We start from the raw sequence: 18,414 nt of genomic DNA on the forward strand, positions 1-18,414 counted from the left end.
ACAACATTGTTGATAGGCTTACTGGCCTATAGTTAAAGTCCAGTGTGTAACGTGTTTAGTTGCTCATTATCAAAATCTGTGTTGCCCGTTCACAAACTTGTTCTTTTTCATGAATATTTACCTCCACCATCAATTCCAAGTATTCCTTTTGGCTTGAAATTTTACATTTGCGTTCACGTGAACTGGGGGTAGACGCTCCATATTCATGCTCCATCTTGAAATACGTTAGCCGGTAAGGGACATACAGGACATACTGCAGACCTAATCAGACCCCTGATTTAGGCATCCTGTAGAAATCTGCTGCAAAGCCCTGTGCTACAGCTTTGAATTGCTATTTTTGTCGTGGCAGACTGTTTGTGAAGAACTCGCTAGCTGAGGGCTAGGCCACATTTAAATCATTAGTGAAATCGAATATGCATAGAAAATAATTCAACAGCTGCCTAAGGTAAATTCATAATGAACTCAAGAACACTGGGACATGGAACCTGTCAGTTGTGAACTTAAAAGCATTAACTTTGAATGGAATGATCCTTAACCACCGTCAAGGGTGTCATTCATGGAGTGTGCGTAGCTTGATTTGAAAATACCAGTGAGCCACGTAGAGCAGAAACAAGCACAATCATTGTGTCATCATGCCTTTATCCATCTTTGAAAATTAGACCCCATTAAGTTGGAGAGCAGTCCCAAGGGAACGGCAGAAACAGCAGGATACAAAGGAGTTATTCATATCTAGGAGGTGATAATTAAAATGCTGACAGGGTAGTTAACATTAGCTGCCAGTGTTCCAGTGAGTGTACCGTGTGCCTCTCTGTCACACCTTCCCTGCTAAAGGTAATAGGACTCACCACCACCATGTTGAGAGCTCTCCCAGCCATTATTAGTCATACTTTTTTATCTACTGCAAAGCATAAAAGGTAAAATCCAACTAAAACAGAATTCACTTTGCCAATTGTACTTTGCAGAACTTAAAGCTTTGTTTAGGTTGATGTGATTTTGTGGTCATATTTTTTGTTTTTAAAAATGTAATCATGAATGACAATTGTGCTTTACCTTAAGGCCGGGGAACATACATGTTGACCTGTAGAATTTTTACAATAATTAATCTTTTTACCACATACCTAGAGTAGAGCCTTTGCTGTAACCAAAGCGCTCCTTTACAATATATATATATATATATATATATATATATATATATATATATATATATATATATATATAAAGTAATTCATGGCTGATTAGGAGTGAACTTGTTAAACCCAGAAAAAGTTTTGAAGTAAACTATTGTTGGTAGTGGTGTTGCTGTAGGTGGTGTTGGTTGAGCGGGATGGTTTTTGGATGTCATACCTCACTGCTGATCTCTGGATATATTTAACTTAAAGCTGCAATAGCTGAAACATGAGGTGTCTGCATGAATCACTGAGGTAAATACTGAACTCCTGCAAGGACTTTAATGACATTGTTGTGTATTATTCAACTCTGAATGTCCAGGACTAATGTAAGGGATAATGGCCGACGTGTCCATTAGCATGAATTAATGGATGACGGGGAGGCCATTAATACCTGACAATGGACACCTCGAAGGGCATTATCCCCCCTTTATATCATGGTCTGGGTGAATACTCCATTCTGATTGGCTGCAGGGTGTCCATTAAAAAGTGATATAGGACACCTATTAAAGGAGTTCGGTGAAACTGACTGTTTACTGTTCTATATGAATGCGCAAGGAAATGTGGATTTATTATTTCCAAATCGTCCTCTGAACACCACAGGATGGCGCTAAAACACACAGGCTGCAAGAAGTAAGTTATACTGGCCCTCTGGACTGACTCAGTTTCACAGCGAATAACGTTATCTCACATCCCGTTCACTGTTCAGCTCGCTGCTTCAGGCTGCGCCGCTGCAGCCGACAGTAACGTTACACATCGCGGATCAAATTCTTCGTAAAAGTCGTTATATTGTTTTAGGGACAATGACATGGCTGGATAGCTAGCTTGTCTTGTTGTTCAACATACTGTCAAATTATTTTTACTGATTGCCAACTGTACACAATGTTATTGACTTTGGATCTTGCTAGCATAGCGTTAGCTTTCTGGCTCGTAGCTAAACTGAAGGGTTCTATCCAAGGGGGTAAGCTTCGCTTCTGAACGCGAACCTCCGATGGCGCCATTTTGTTGCTACAAAGGTATCACCTCTTGTTAGCATTCCACTGACCGCCATATTTTTTTTTACGTCACTTGACTGCGAATAACTTTACATCTGAAGCGTTTAAAGACTCTATTTGTCCATTGTTTAGTTCTAAAGAAACACGACAATGTATAAAAGGCTCCATTACCTTGTACCTCATGTTATGGCTCCGTAGCAGACGTTTTTGTAAAAATACGCTAACGATTGTGTCATAACTAAGTGACTTACTGTCGCACAGTAGAGGAATTACCGTATAGTACAGGAGAAGCTCGCAGGCAGTTTCGACTTACATTAGCTGTTTAGGTTTAATTACGAATGTTAACTAGCATGTTAGTTAGCAATAATTAGCCTGTGCTTATGTTATCTCCTTACATATACCTACACTCTCCGTCTCTGTAAGATTGGAAATGATTGAGATTTCTCTTGGCACAGCTACCAGAAGACTAATAACTTTCAGACACGTTGCTCACGTCACATTTACGTTGTCTCTGTCAGTTGGAGGCTGCGCAGTAAAGGAAGAGATCACCGGAAAAGTGCTTCTAATAGCCTTCACTGGTCTCCGTCCAGAGCAACGGGGTCTATTGGTCCATTAATATATATGTCAATGGTTCTATCAGCTGAGCGGACTATATAAATATCTCCGGTTGCTAAGGGAGGCAAGTCGTATCTAAGGTTCTTCCTAATTCCTGGTGGAGAGAACAACGTTTGCATTGCATAAGAACCTGATGGATGGGAATGATTGTTCCAGGTATTAGTTTAACCGTCAGGCGTAACCAGGGAAACGGAGTTATGTAAGGGTTAATGCCCTTTGAGGTGTCCATTGTCAGGTATTAATGGACTTCGGCTGCGTGTCGGACGGTTCAGGCCTCACCGTCGTCCATTAATAGCTGACAATGGATACCTCGTCGGGCATTAACCCTTACATACCACGTTCACTTGCATGCGTTTTATCTAAAGTTGTTTTTCAAACAATAACTCTTTTTTTTTTACTAATACCTGGAACGATCATTATCATCCCATAAGGTTCTTATGCAATTGAAACTTTTTTCACTACTTTAGTAAATAGGACAGACCTTAGATACGACCTGGAAACGGGATATATTTCTAGTCCGCTCAGCCCAAAGAACCCTATGGCTCAGTTATGAGCCAGAAAGCTAACGCCATGCTAACAAGATTCAAAGTCAATAACTAATAGTACATATGAAATAGAAATAATGCAAATAAGACATTCCTTATAACTTCAGAACTTGCGTAAGAATCATCATGTTTGGAAGTTGTCTTCAGTATCAAAGTATTCCATTGATAGTTGTCTGTACATCCATGGTTACATTACAAACAGGAACTGCTAATAGCTAGCTAGCTTTAATCGCATTAATGTCATAGTTAACTCGCAATTAATCGCACATTTTTATCTATTCTAAATGTCCCTTGATTTCTTTTTGTCCCATTATTTTTTTCTCATTTTTTTTTATTTCTTTTTTTTATCTCATTTTCATTTTCATGCAGTAGCCACCCATTTAGCTATGGCTGCAGTAAGTTTGTTCTTAGTTGTGGTATCCATGTGCTTCTGTCTGAAGTCATGCATTGTCGCCTGGCTTTGACGAGGGGGCGGAGAATTGGCATCAGCCGTGTGCTCGGCCATCATCAAGTGGTTCAGACTGGACGTGCTGCGATGATAGCTCCGTTCACAACGACAAAACACACACATCACTTTGGTCTTGTCAATAGAACCATTAGGCAACTTTTCAAAAGTAAACTTTCCATTCAGAATCTTATTGGCATCCATTTCGGCGTCTCGCGCTCGCCATCCACTCAAAACGTAACGTTAGCCTACTACTCTTTTGCCGGCTCGCAAGCCCAAACAAGTGTGTGCGGTGTGCCTGTTGTTTTGTTTCCGGTCTAGCTAGATCCGGTGTGGTGTTGTAGTTTTTTTAACGTTACTAGTTGTTGCAACAGCATGTGAAAAAAACTACAAAGTTTGCTAGGCCAAAAAGAACGTTAATCTCCAAATAAAAAAATGTAAGCCGTTAGAATGGGTTTGCATTAACGCCGTTAATAACGCGTTTAACTGACAGCACTAATTCAAATCAAACTGACCAAACAGCAAATACATTGGCAGATTTTCATTATTTTAGAAAATGATTGATTGCAAACTACACTGTATGTGCATCAACTGCAAAGGCTTTAATGTTGCATCCTGCATAACGTCACAATAATTGTGTACAAGTTCAAGTAATTACGAGCATGGATGCTTGCCGAATTTTTAACATCCACCACATCACCATTTAAGAGATATTTAATTTCCTGTCTTAAAACTGTGGTCCAATACTTAAGAAAGCCTGCATAACCACTCTGTCATTAGTAATGATCTTTTAGAATAAAGTGCCGCCTTAAATTACATAAATTTTCTTGTCTACTTGGTTGACCCTAATGGATCATTCGGAGTGTATTTTGTGGTTTTTATGCCGTTGCCTCTTCATGGTGGCTGCCTTTATTTCATCCACATTTGTAATTAAACTTTAACGCTGAACTGGAGAAACGTTACGAGGTTTTACATTTAGTTGGAAACTACTTTCCAGTCATTATGGCACAGTTGGGTACCTTCCATATAATCTACCACGAAAAAGACAAACAACATGCTCCAAGAACCACAATTAAGACTGAAAAGATTAATAATAAAAACAAACTGTCGTTGCTGTGCTTTTTGACTGAGGAGAAGTTGCTGACTCCTCTCAGCTCCTCAACCAAACACGAATATTCAGTGGAATGTGACATTTAAGCCTAAAACACTGATTGATGTAATGCTTGCTGCAGATCAACAATGTTAACAAGGATGAGGGAGCGGTAAGCACACTGCCAAACATTTACATCTTTGCAAGTGATTTATTTTTGACATTCTGGATAATTTTTGCAGAAGTAATACATTATGCAGAGGCTAGTCTCGCATTGCCAGATCTATCTCCACAGCGCTGCGGAGGAGGGTCTGGCTAGTCCACACAGCATTCTGGGATGGGAGAAAAACGAGCTCTGGTTTATTGGCATGTAAAAGACAATACATGCCCAAGACAATAGTCTTGGGCGGCACTCAGTGCCGGATGGAGCAACGGTGCCTCTGCAAATTACCCTCGGGAAGGAACTTGTTTTGGTGGAACATGTGTACGTTCAAAAGTAGTTCTAGTCGTGCAACAGAAAACTCAGATTGGACAGATAGTCTAGCTAGCTGTCTGGATTTACCCTGCAGAGATCTGAGGAGCAGTTAACCATAGTCCTCAGAAATCCACCGGAGTCTAGAATGAGAACACAAAGAAAGAGGAAGGTGACGGACATCCGGCCGAAATGAGGGACATCCGGCGGAACATCCGGCGGAACATCCGGCAGAACATCCGGCAGAACCTCCGGCGACACCGGAACAATCCTGTAAATGAAACGAAATGAAATGACACAAAAACAGTTCTTTTAACAGATTTTAAGCCTAAATACAATGTTTTTTGACAAATGAAAAACAAGATTTAAACTTGCAATCTACTGTATAACATGTTAATCACTCAAATGTGATCTACTGACATATAAATAGCAAGTGTGAGTGAGCTCACACAACACATAGACTACTATATAAGGCTCAAACGCTTAAAGTTCAAACTCATAACTTGGACTTCCAAGTTCCAAGATGACCTTTACACACCGGCTGCAACCCTTCAGCCTGATCAGTGGCCTTTTAAAAACTCTTAAGATTCCATCCAAAGAAAAGACTGCTCAGTCAGAAGAATCCATACGCTATTGTGTGGTTCATTGTGATCAGTCTCAGGACATTAATCATTTCAGCAGCCGGTCATTGAGCCAGCTTAAAACACTGTGTTGATTATCTTTGGCTATCACCTTGGGTTAGTTTGAAGCAGACGCTGAGCTGTGTGAGGTGAATCCTCCTCACTCCTGTCATTATCTGTGAACCATGTTGTTCAGAGGAGTAGCCTTCAGCACTTAAGTGAAAACAAGCCATCTCAGGTAACCGAGACTTTAAGATTTACTGGATTAATCATGTCCATGGAAAGTCACCTCCTGAGTTCCCGGAATGGTTTCTGTTCCCTGTTGTGCAAAACCTCTGTCAGTAATTGAATTATACCTGGGATAGCAGGCACAGTGGAAGGTCTTCAGGATGGAGTTTGAATGCCTGCAATTTAAAGCATCATTCATTTAAAACCATCTTTCTCCAGCGAACCTGCAAATCCTACTGTGCTGCAGGGAGGGAGCCTCTTGATCTATCTATCTATCTATCTGCCTGCTCCTCTGTCTGTCTGAGAGAGAAGAAATATCAAAAGCTCACAGTTATCATATAAAACTTGTTTTGTTTCGCAGGAATGACCATAATGTTTAACAAGTGTATTTGACTTTCAGCTGATATGTGAAACCGTACCTATACAACTTTTTCTGAATTCTATTTGGTTATTGACACCTGGCAAAACCTTCAAAAGTAATTACTGTAAATCATGCAGTTTACCTGTTTGTGTTTTGTCTGTACAGGCGGAGAACTCTGCTCTGTCCATGGAAAACGACAATCAGAGGAAGCAGTATGAACGCTGTCTGGATGAAGTGAGTGTTGCTGTTCTCACAGCACAGACATGTCCTGTGTAAAGTGACTGCTTTTACTTTTACTCTCCACAGTTTCCCACAGTACATTTTTATACAGAATTAAAATGTTTTATCTTGTATTGGAAATGACCCATATCCATACTGGTTGTATCTCAGCACTGATTTGCACTGGCAAACATTGTCACTGTGCAAAATATCACTGCTCTCGTATTTCCACAATGTCAACATACTGCTATCAGCATACGGTACTGTGTAGGCCTACATCAGTTCTAGAAAGCAGCCTTTCATTATATTTGCTGTAATCCAATAAGGGTTGAGAGAAACCACAAAATTATTCAACAGGCGTGAAAATAAGAAAATTGTTAGACATCAGATCAGCTGTAGTCATATTGATATCTGATTCTAAAGAATTAAGAAAATAACGTATTCCCTACCTCTTGTCTGTAGGGTTAATATGAAGCTGGAGCCTGAGAGCGGTGGGGAACAGCTAGCCTGGCTTTGTAGCAACATCCGCCTGCCAGAACCTCTAAAGGTTATTAGTTAAAGGGGTAATAGAATGCAAAACCGATTTTACGGTCATAGTTGAATAACGACAGTTCGGTGGGTAAATAGGACATACATAGAAGCTCAAAATCCCATTGACACCTCTTTACTATGAAAATCTCATATTTTGAAACTGCCGCTGAAAACGGGCGAATCTCAACAAAGCTGGAAGCTTACGTAAGCATCCCAAGACCTGTACCTTTGTGACGTCCATGGGTGTATTAAGAGAACATTTACATAGGCTACACAACTGACGTAAGATCAGGTAGTCTTCTGAATCTAGGTCAGGCAGATCTCTGCTATTCCATTACAAAATTCACTTCTGAAACTTTTTTATGTGAGAAATCAACCAAAATTGAAAATTGATGACTAATTGCAAATTTTGTCCGACTGTGTGTCGGAGTTCAGCGGCCGGTGCTGCCTGGGTTGCTACATCGCTGCCCTGCCTGTCCTCCGTCACAGACCCCGGCCTGCTGTGAGCTCGATTGAGCTCCGTCACGGCCGGCAGCCCGGTGCTCAATACCCTCGCAAACTCACCCTTTTCTGAGTGACTGGACTACCAAACGCTGCTGCCCTGACAGAGCTCCAGGGCCTGCAGCTCGCTGTTCTCCCTCCCCTCTTCCTGCTAAATGGCCGGCCGGTGAGTGATTGAGAGCGCGGTCAGCGACCTTGTTACGCCCGCAATCTCTTACCGCAGGTTCCAGTTAATCTTATAATGGATATGTGTGTTGAGTTATTTAAACAAACAATCGGGGAAATAAACGCCTCTTGTCAGCGAGTCTCATTGATAGAGCCGGAGTGAGCTGGAGTCCATCAATGAGAGCTATCTAGCCTCCTCCTATAACGAGACCTCTGACATTCACAAAAATGCATTCAGTTGAAATCCGAAATCGGACAAGTGTTAGCTATGCTTTATAAGACCTTGGGGAACCTGTAATATACATGCCGTGACGAAATTCAAACTGTAAATATACTATAGTTATGCCGAAAGTGTAGCTAGCTAGCCGCAATCATTTCCCATTGTATTCAATGGGACACTAGCTAGCTTGCGGCTCCTCCTAACAAGACCCCTCAGTTCATAAAAATATCTTAAATTCAAATTGGACCCAACGGTTAGCTTTGTAAGACCTTGGGGTAGATGTTATATAAGTGGCGTGACCAAATTAAAACTGTAAATATACTAGCTATAGTTATGCCGAAAGTGTAGCTAGCTAGCTGCAATCGTTTCCCATTGTATTGAATGGGACATTTAGCTAGCTAGCTGCTCGTCCTAACAAGACGCCTCGCGTTCATAAAAATGCTATAAAATCAAATCGAATACAACGGTTAGCTTTATAAGACATTGGGTTAGATGTTATGTAAGTTCAAACTGTAAATATATTATAGTTATGCCGGTAGCCGGCCGCGGAGCCCCGGTAGTGCAGTATCCACAAAGGGTGACTTTGCCCTGGGTATGGAGCCCAGCAGGCTGCCGCTTTCTCATCAGACTGTCTGGAGCTCCTAAAGTCCGACATGTCTTACCAAATTTGCAATTAGCCATACATTTTCGTAAAACGTCCCATATTTGAGCTTTATATAGTTGATTTCTCGCATAAAAAAGTCTCAGAAGTGAATTTGGTAACGAAACATTGCAGTGTCTGGAATATGAGATTCTGTCGCGTCTCTAATGTGTGTGTATTGGGGATTCACTCAACCAATCAGCGCCCGTCTCTAATGTGTGTGTATGGCGATTCGCTCAACTAATCAGCGCGCTGCTCATCTAAATATTCATGAGCATGCCATATTTGGAAGAAAAGCTCTTTTTACAAATAGGGCCAAAACACAGGGATGCATAAGGGCCAATAAAATATCAACCAGGCCATTTTCAGCCCAACCAATGTTACATACCCCATTAGAAGTCCATAAGGAACAGTGTGAAATACCCTATATAATCATTCTATCACCCCTTTAACAGAGTATTCAACTGCTCTGTCATTGCACTCCTATAACATGGATGGTTTCTAAACTGATGCAGCAGAACCAGAGCTATCGTCTTTTTTTATTTCATGCTATATTCTTCCTTGTCAAAACCTGGCTGCGTTACCCACAATGCCAGCTCTGGGGTTTGTTATGCTAGTAGCGGCTAATGTAGCCTCTAGTTGCTAGCCTCAAGCAGAGATGAGTAACTACAGAGGTCTGGTAAGCTTACTTCTATCTAACTCCACAACCCCTGATAATTTTCACTGTCAAAGTTGTAGTTTTCAGACCCAACCAACGCTGACTCATGCTACGTTGGCACGGTTTATCAGTGTTTTTTGCCCCCAACGGTGCCTTCCAGGCAGTGCTGCCTGGAGGCACTGGTTATGGTTATGGTTAGGGTTAAGGTTAGGGTTAGGTGCCTTGAAGGCAGCGGTCGCAGCGCTGGCTGGAAAGAGCAGTTGGGGGCAAAAAACTCCATCGAGCCTTTTGCACGTGGCCGGCTATTTTCATAAACGGACATTTCAACCTCTCCGTTTAAAAAAATAACATTGTGCACAGCTGTCAGTTTTCAGAAAAGTGTTCGTTTACACGTACCCGTGTATATATGCCGTCAAGAGCATGCCAAACCTGTAGGTCGCAGTGTAACGAGAAGCTCAAGCCCACGTTAGCCAATCAGAATCCCGAAAATAGCAACAACAGCAACCAATCACTTCCTCTCTCTTCTCTTCCTCACTTCCTCGGCTGCCTAAACCTCCGTTTGTCTCAGTTTACATGCAAACGAAGATTTCAAAAATCTCCACTCTGGCCGGAGTTTTTAGAAAGAATCGTTTTCAGAGGCAAATTCTCCATTTGCGTGTAAACGAAGGGCACACACAAAGGGAAATGTCTCAGTTTTTCAAAATAACCATGTACGTGTAAACGGGGTATCAAGTGACATCACTTGAGGTCATTTCTCAGACTTCACACAGCTCCCTCAGGTACCACAATAGGCTTTACACAACTATCACATATGCAGTAACGTTAGTGCTCCCCAAACAGTCTCTGATGTGTAAAATCACTGGAGTTCCCATTAGACATTTAGACATTTGTTTTCTGTACAAAAACCAAAGCGTTCTTTATTTGGATCTCAAACAAGATGAAATGTGTGAATTAATTATCTTTAGACTTCTAAAGGTCATGAACATGTTTTAGCTCGTTTTGTTTTTGGTGGTTTTAGTCAAATTTAGAGTTTTTTGAAAGTGCTGCTTGGTGGATTTTTTCACTTTAGACAGAGCCAGGCTAGCTGTTTTCCCCTTCCTCCAGTTGTATGCTAAGCTATGCTAATCTGACTGCAGCTCCTGACTCGAAGCACACAATAGTGGTATACATTTTCTCCCCTCACTCTTGAAAGGAAAGTGAATAAGCAATTTTCCCAAAATGGTGAACAGTATTTCTTTAACTTTTAACGAGGTTAAAGAGGTGAAAAAAACAAACTTATCTGTTGGTCAGGACTTGGACAATCAGAGATGACTGTCAGCTTCCAGCTAGTAAGAGACACACATCCACACTCCGACTATTATCTGGAGTGTTTAGAGGAAAGCCAAGAGAAAGGAGCATCTCTAATTGAAGTGGACAGACAACAGAAGCCTGGAGAGCTGGAAGAGCGAGCCTCCCCGCTCAGGAGGACCGACTCCCAGCATGCATCTAGGTTCTCTGCCTGCACTCCTTTCTTCTTGTTTTCTCCATGACAACACTTTGATTGTCTCTCCATCTCTTCCCCTCATCTCTCTCCAGCCAGCCACTTTATTTTTTTTTAGCAGGCCTCACTAATGGGCTTGTTACCATGGAGATTGCTGCCCATGAGATTTTACTGTATTCTGGTTGAGGACTGAAATTTCAGAGTTTTTGCTGTGGGATGAATTTTTCTTCTCTTGCTGTTAATCGTTTTTTGGGCAAAGCATTCAGAAGGCTTCCTGTCATGGTCTGAATGAGCTGAGGCAATTCGTTTTGATGGATAGATGAAAGAGGCGGAGGGAAATCATTTTTTAGCACACAAAAGTGAAAAGATAGTTATTATTCCAGTGTCAAGATATAATGTATGCATCTGCGTCAGAAATCAAAATAAGCAAGAAAGAAGAAAACATTTCAGAGTATGCTGTTTTTAACTCGCAATAAAAACTAAACTACAAAATGTCTTCTTTCTATAAAAAAGAATATAAAAGTTTGGTCTAAATCCAGTTACATCAAGTCAAGCAAATTAATTGTGTAGGGGTTGTTCAGCTTTTTATGACTATATTTTGGTTTATTTATGTGCTGAGAATAAAGTTGGACATACTAACTGCAGGCAGCTTCATGAGTGATTTCACTAAATCTGACTTTATGATGCAACACGCTGTCAATTTGTTCTCACAGCATCTTCCATGCCTCTATGGAGTTTGTACTGGGTCATTTTCATTTACAGTCTCTTTGCGTCTCAAAGCTCCACAGAAAGTTTGGATATCCACTCTACAATAATGACCGTTTTTATATTTTCACATAGTTCTTTTTTCACGTCTGTTCTAGGTGGCTAACCAGGTGGTCCAGGCCCTCCTCACACAGAAGGTTGGTCTTTGTCTCAGTAGCAATGTTGCATCGTTAATCCAATCAGCCATTAGAAACCGTCACAGAAATGAGGATCGCTACGGTATGATGAGTAACCGCATGTCACTAACAGGAAGAAAGATTAGCAGCACATGTCTTACCTCACAAGCTTCGACAGTAAAAGAAAATCGAAAATCCTTTGAGGTTCCTTTTGTTTAAATATTTCAAAGTAAGTGTTGCTGCTGTGAAAAGTGCAACTTTAAGTATTTTATCATCCATAAAGCATTACCAAATCAATTCCTTTGTTACAAGGTATGGTCCACCACACATGGACTCAAGTCAGACTTTAGACTTGACCAAATAAAATCTTATCTTAAAAATGATCTTCAATATCACTGATTTGGGATTTGACTTCTAATGTGAGGATTCACCAGTGAGCTGTGTTTATAGTAGATAGTAGACATAGTAGCCCAGGTTTTAGAGCACTGTCATGTACATCTTGCATGAATACAACATTGTGTCCTGTTCCTGTTAAATTAGCATCTGGTACAGGTGTAGTTCTCTGAAATATCCCTCTCAGTCGCAGTGATCTGTCCGTTTTTCTCCTCTTTGCGGGGTTTCTAGGACTTGAAAGAGGAGTGTGTGAAGCTGCGGACCCGTGTCTTTGACCTGGAGCAGCAAAACCGCATTCTGAGTGTACTGTTTCAACAACGTGTCAAAATGTCCACGATTCCTGTCTCCCAGGTAGGAACACGTGGCACAATGGATACAAACGGGCACTGACAGACCTACCCTGCTCAAGGCTGTTTGAATTTTACATGAGAAGTGTTCTACTTCAAAAGGTTACTAACATTAAAAAGGACTGCAAAGAGAGAGAAATCTACCCAGGGTGCAATTCAATTTGAATGGTTGGGCCTTCTATTTTTCTATTCTTAAATAGTATGGTTATTTTCAAAGTGGCATACTTCAGTGCACTGGCGGTCATCAACAAACATAACCGTCCCTACCACTCTTCTTTTATACCAATCATGTCAGAATTTAGCCAAATAATGAGCTTCTCATCCAGCTGTGCTGCTGGCCTGCACATCTCTAATTGGAATGCTGTCAACCAGAGAGTGCCAGGGATAATTGGTTCAAACCTATTGTTAGCCTACATGTTCAGTTGTTGAGCTTCACCACTAACTGTACTGTAGAGTTTTAAAGCTGCACTTAGCAGAAATTTGTTTTCAAAAAATGTATTTAATGACTATGAACTTTGACAGGTGTCGGTAGTGGTGACAAATCCGCAGAAAAATTCTGCATTTCCTCTCAGCACTCCGTAGCATTTTAGCATCTTTTTGCTCATTGTTTTGGTTTCCTGGCTTGCAGACTTAGCTCATATTACGTATCACAAAAAGTATCTATTTACAACAAATTATTCTATAAAAACCCCATGTACGCTACATGCTCATCACCAAAGGGCAGACAAACAAAGTTAGCGACTAGCTGGTGAACATAGCGGAGCATTTAGCAGCTAAAGAGACTAATATTTTGGTCATGCGTTGGTGGAGACCAAAACAGAGCTATAAGGAGAGTGAATATTTGGACTTCCATTCGTCAAGTAGCCAGAAACACAATTTCAAAATGAAAGCTATTGTTGCTCTGCTGGATGTGTAAATATTAGCAGTGAAACGGTTACTAAAAATTCACAGTTACGTTCATACCACGGTTTTTGGTTCAGTTTGGTACGTTTTTGGCAAAATGTTAACTGTTAGCCTTAACACAATTCTGGAACAAGAACATAAAGAATAGAAATGCAGCTTTGTTGAAGCATAAGCTCAACCAGCGCTAGACTTTTTCTTTTAATGTAAAAACATTATAGTTCCTAATGCAATATTAGATGTTCCACTTGAAATTAAAGTGCATGTTTTTTTTGTAAATACAATGAAAGGAATATGGCTCCTTATCAAAAAGGAAGGTGTCAGTGTTTTAGAGGCTAAGGGCATCAACATAAAGTGCAACATAACCCAAATACACTGTTTTCAAAAACAACACTGCTCTGTTCATTCTATTTTCATGTTCCTCTGCAAGAAAAATACAGTTAGGGATTTACTGTGTTGCTGAAATGTCGGCGAGAGCAGATTATAGAGCGGCACAAGTAACGTTACCTGAATCATATGTTGAAACCCTGCATATCTTTCACTATAAACCCACCCAGTGCTTTAGTTCTGGATTGGAACGCCCTGTTTGAATCTGCATGGAGAGGCTGTTTAAATGCTGCGGGGAGAAGGAGTTGCCCTTTCTACCTGACTCTCTCCTCCATGTACTGTCAACAGGCACACTGATGTGATGTCTCTGTAAATGCGCCCTCAGAAACTCTATAGCTAACAAACAGCCTTGTTCTGCACATCCCTACAGCAGAGATGTGTTGCAATGGAGAGAAACGTGTCCTGAACTTACTGCATGAATCTGAAGTCAACTAGCCAGCTCTACCATGAATATTGATGATGGACAATGCTTTTGATGGACAGATGATTCTTCTTGCATTCTGAGCTGAATATTTTGAGAAACCCCTGAAGTGGTTGGTCGAGCCCAGCTGGTTAGCCCTTCAGTTTTAAAGAAGTCTAAGCTGTAATTGACTGACAATGACTGCAATGATGATCTCTCACTGTCATTGTACCAACCAATTACAAACCCAAGACACACTGTGCTGTTGAATAGCTACAGCTCTGCATTACTGGTGCATGCCTTCATTATTTGTGCTCCAGTCTCAAAATCGTTTCTTCTTTTGTTGAGTAGGCCCTCCCTCCTCTTAGCTTTGTTGATTTTATTCTGTATTTAGACAGGACACAAGTAGCAACAGAGACAGATTAGCCCAGGGCGGGATGGCACATCAAAGGTAAATCCACACTAAAATAGTGTTTTGAATCTGTTACATTTGGTTATTTAATTTTCTTATCCATGCACCCAAACCTCAATAATCCAAAAAAAAGGAAGACCCATACAATATATGAAGAAATCAATGTTGGATTCTCACCAATCCAAACATTGTCAGATACTTGGTGTCGGGTGGCATGCCTGTTCGAAGCGAGAACCACTCATCCAATGGTAAATGGTAAATGTACTGCATTTATATAGCGCCTTTCTACCTTTCTGGACAAAAGGCTTCACAATTAGCCATTCACATGCCATGCAAGGTGCTGCCCTGCTCATCAGGAGCAACTTGGGGGTCACTGGCTTGCTCAACCTCTACCGCTCTACCTCCTGAGCCCAGGCTGCCTGACTACTTCACACTCAACACTGCACTTCCGTCGGGCCTCAGCAATACACCTGTCATGTGCTAAGTCGATTGGATGAACGTTTCTTGAATTTTAGACATGTATTTGCTTATATGTATATGTTGTTTGTTAACCAACAAAGCTCAGTCTAAAAAGGTTGTACACAACAGTATAGACAAAAAACTGTTGATTTGAACCTATTCAGGCTAAAATATATTTGCACCGGTAGAACCAGAAGCATCGGCTCTACACAGCCCTGTTATAAAATGAACCATTTTATTGCACAAATAAAACAAATAAACATGAACCCATAAACATGAACCCAAACAGCAGAGAAGGCGTTTACATACTGCGTGACTTAGTACTTAGTAACGCGTTACTCTAATCTGACCACTTTTTTCAGTAACGGGTAATCTAACGCATTACTATTTCCAAACCAGTAATCAGATTAAAGTTACTTATCCAAGTCACTGTGCGTTACTATTTTTGTCATTTTCCTTAGTAAAAATATATATTTTTGCTTTCTTCTTGCATCTCGGGGAGTGAAGTCACGTATGCGACAAGTCACGTTTTCAGCATGAGGACAGGTCACGTGTACCACGCAGCGACACAAACGTAAACAACAATGGAGGGAGGAGAGAGATGGAAATACAGTCACTATTTTGAGTTTGTGTCAGCTAAAGATGGCAATTTAAGGTTCGTTGTACACTCTGTGCTGGTGGCGAATCATGAGCAGCAAATGCACTACCAGCAGTAAAAGAAAATCAAAGAATGAAAACTTCCATTTCGAATTATGACGACAAAGTGCTATCTAGCTACAAAAACACTATGTTAAATGTGAAGAAACATTTGGAGTCGCAGCACTGCAGTCAAACTTATAGAGCAAGTCCCAGCAGGTGGTGCGAAGCAGAGAGCAGGAAGCCCCCCACCACCCAAACAACAAAAGCTGGACTTCGGTGCAAAACCAGTAAGTGGGGGAGAGTTGAAGAAGTTGGTCGGGCAGTAGGCCTATGTTGTAGAGGAAATGCTGCCCTTAAACACGGTTGACTGGCTCTCTTTTATGCCATAATAAACCAGATCCTATTACTGGCAACGCCGAGCTGCCTCACAGTAAACCGGTTGTCATTTTTATGTTGAGGCTGTGGGGGTGTTGTCGGCAGTTGCTGAATGTAACTAATAAAGTAACTTGTAATCTAACTTCGTTACTTTTAAAGTCAAGTAATCTGTAAAGTAACTAAATTACTTTTAAAATCAAGTAATCTGTAAAGTAACTAAGTTACTTTTTCAAAGTAACTGTGGCAACACTGTGCATGACATAGAATAGCCTACATCAGACAGGAATCGCACATGTAACATATCCTTTGTGCTTCAGGACTATGGTCAGATCATGAGCAGCAAATGCGCTACCAGCAGTAAAAGAAAATCAAAGAATGAAAACTTCCATTTTGAATTATGAAAGCTATAATGAAAAGTGGCCAGCAAAGTGCCAAATCTTAGACAGTGTCTCGAGTCCACGGCAGTGACAGGATCAAAGAAAACTAGAAACTACATCACTCACAGATAAGTTATCTTCTTATTTAATGTGGGCAAAACACAAACGCGTTTCAGCTAGAAGCCATCATCAGTGTTCAAGATTTCTTACTAAATAGGAAGGTTACTTAAATAATAACGCAAGAAGCATGAAACCCGTTTTACTTAATGTTACCTCTGTGAGGGCCTCCTCTCTGGCTGATGGGCTGTCAGCTCTGCTGGGGAAATGTCTGCACACGCTGCAGAAAAGCTTGTCCTTATTTAGACTGGATTCCATCCAAGAAAACTGTCCATACCACATTAAAGAGAAGCCATTGTTGTCGCAGTAACTTTTAACAGTATATTGCTTAATACATCCATGGTACATTGTCCAAACAGCCAGCTAGCTAGCTGCTGAAGGCAGCCCAGAGAGTCTGCTGGTTATATATACATAGCAACCAACTATGTTCCTGGAGGCTTCCTGATTGTTTGATCCTTATTCTATGGTTTAAACAGCTTGGTTTTAATCAGAGGAGAAGACACATTAAACACACACAACTAGTTCTGTTACTATTTCTTTTACATTGAATATTTTTCATAAAAAAACGTATTTTGATCTTGGCTGGCTGGACGGGCCAGTGAGTAAAGTGGGTGGGCCAGTGCCGCCATGGCCAATTATTGACTACGCGCCTGATATGGAGCAATTCAGGAACTCTGGCCATATGTTAAATCTATCACATAGCACGAGGCCATATACAAAGTATGAAACACTATATGGATCTGAATACTGTATATTACTAGTACTACTACTACTACAGCAATAACTGCATTTCCATCCATACACCTCAAAATTGTTTTTATTTGCATTTATGTGGCTGTGGCTCAGTGGTAGAGTGGTCGGAAGATTGCCAATCGGAAGATTGGGGGTTCGATTCCTGGTGCGGCAGTCCCATGTTGAAGTGTCCTTGGGCACCCCTGATGCTGTACACTGGAGTGTAAGTGTGTGTGAATGTTTATCTAATGAGCAGTACCTTGTATGGTGTCTTCAGCCACAGTGTATGAATGTTAAAGTGCTTTGAGTAGTTGTTAAGACTTGAAAAGTACTGTATAAATGCAGTACATTCTGAAGTGGGAATTGTTTTTAAATAATTAAAGTATTGAAAACAAAAGGTGGAAAAATTGGTGTATACAATACAAGCAAAATCGGACAAATGTAGTCTACATATGTACTTACACATTCACTGGAGAGACGAAATATGGCAGCAAATGAAAACATGAGATCTGTATACACACACACATAGTCTAGTTCTGTGTTTGTGATGTCCCTCACCTGTCTTGCCTCTGCCATATTTCCATCATGTTTTCCCACATGGTTTTATTGTTTGACTTATGCTGTCTTGATTTCATCATCTTGTTGCGCCCTCTTCTTCTGCGATGGTTTGATGGGACCTGACTGGAGAGTTCGCACCAACTTACCCCTAACATTTGCACAACAGTAGTGGATGGAAGTTGGAACACACATGAATTTGGGTGTTTTATGGAAATTAGATGTTCCATCAAAACAAGTTCCTTCCCGAGGCTATTTTGCAGCGGCTCCGTGCGGAGCTTAGTCCCGCCTGTGACGATTGTGATTGGTTTAAACAAAAGCCAAATAAACCAGAGCACGTTTTTCTCCCATCCCGGATTGCTGTGTGGGGACTAGCCAGACCCTAGCCAGACCCAGATTCTAGCCAGAATTAGCAGACTAATTGATGAAGGCCGAGAGATAAATGTTTTCTCTAATGACCACAGTGCACTGCAACTGCTTTACACCTCA

General features: G+C 41.0%; 1 protein-coding gene across 8 annotated transcripts in view; it reads left to right on the forward strand.

Annotated features, from left to right (window-relative positions):
• LOC120569891 (nck-associated protein 5-like) overlaps positions 1 to 18,414 on the forward strand; it is an 89,279-nt gene that overhangs the window by 34,185 nt on the left and 36,680 nt on the right. For all 8 annotated transcript variants that reach the window (XM_039818053.1, XM_039818054.1, XM_039818056.1 and 5 more), the window contains 3 exons: positions 6,703 to 6,771; positions 11,815 to 11,853; positions 12,457 to 12,576. In XM_039818053.1, the coding sequence (XP_039673987.1) occupies positions 6,703 to 6,771; positions 11,815 to 11,853; positions 12,457 to 12,576 (228 nt within the window). The remainder of the gene's footprint in view (positions 1 to 6,702; positions 6,772 to 11,814; positions 11,854 to 12,456; positions 12,577 to 18,414) is intronic.

Source organism: Perca fluviatilis, chromosome 12, assembly GCF_010015445.1.
Source record: "Perca fluviatilis chromosome 12, GENO_Pfluv_1.0, whole genome shotgun sequence".
Lineage (NCBI taxonomy): Eukaryota > Metazoa > Chordata > Actinopteri > Perciformes > Percidae > Perca > Perca fluviatilis.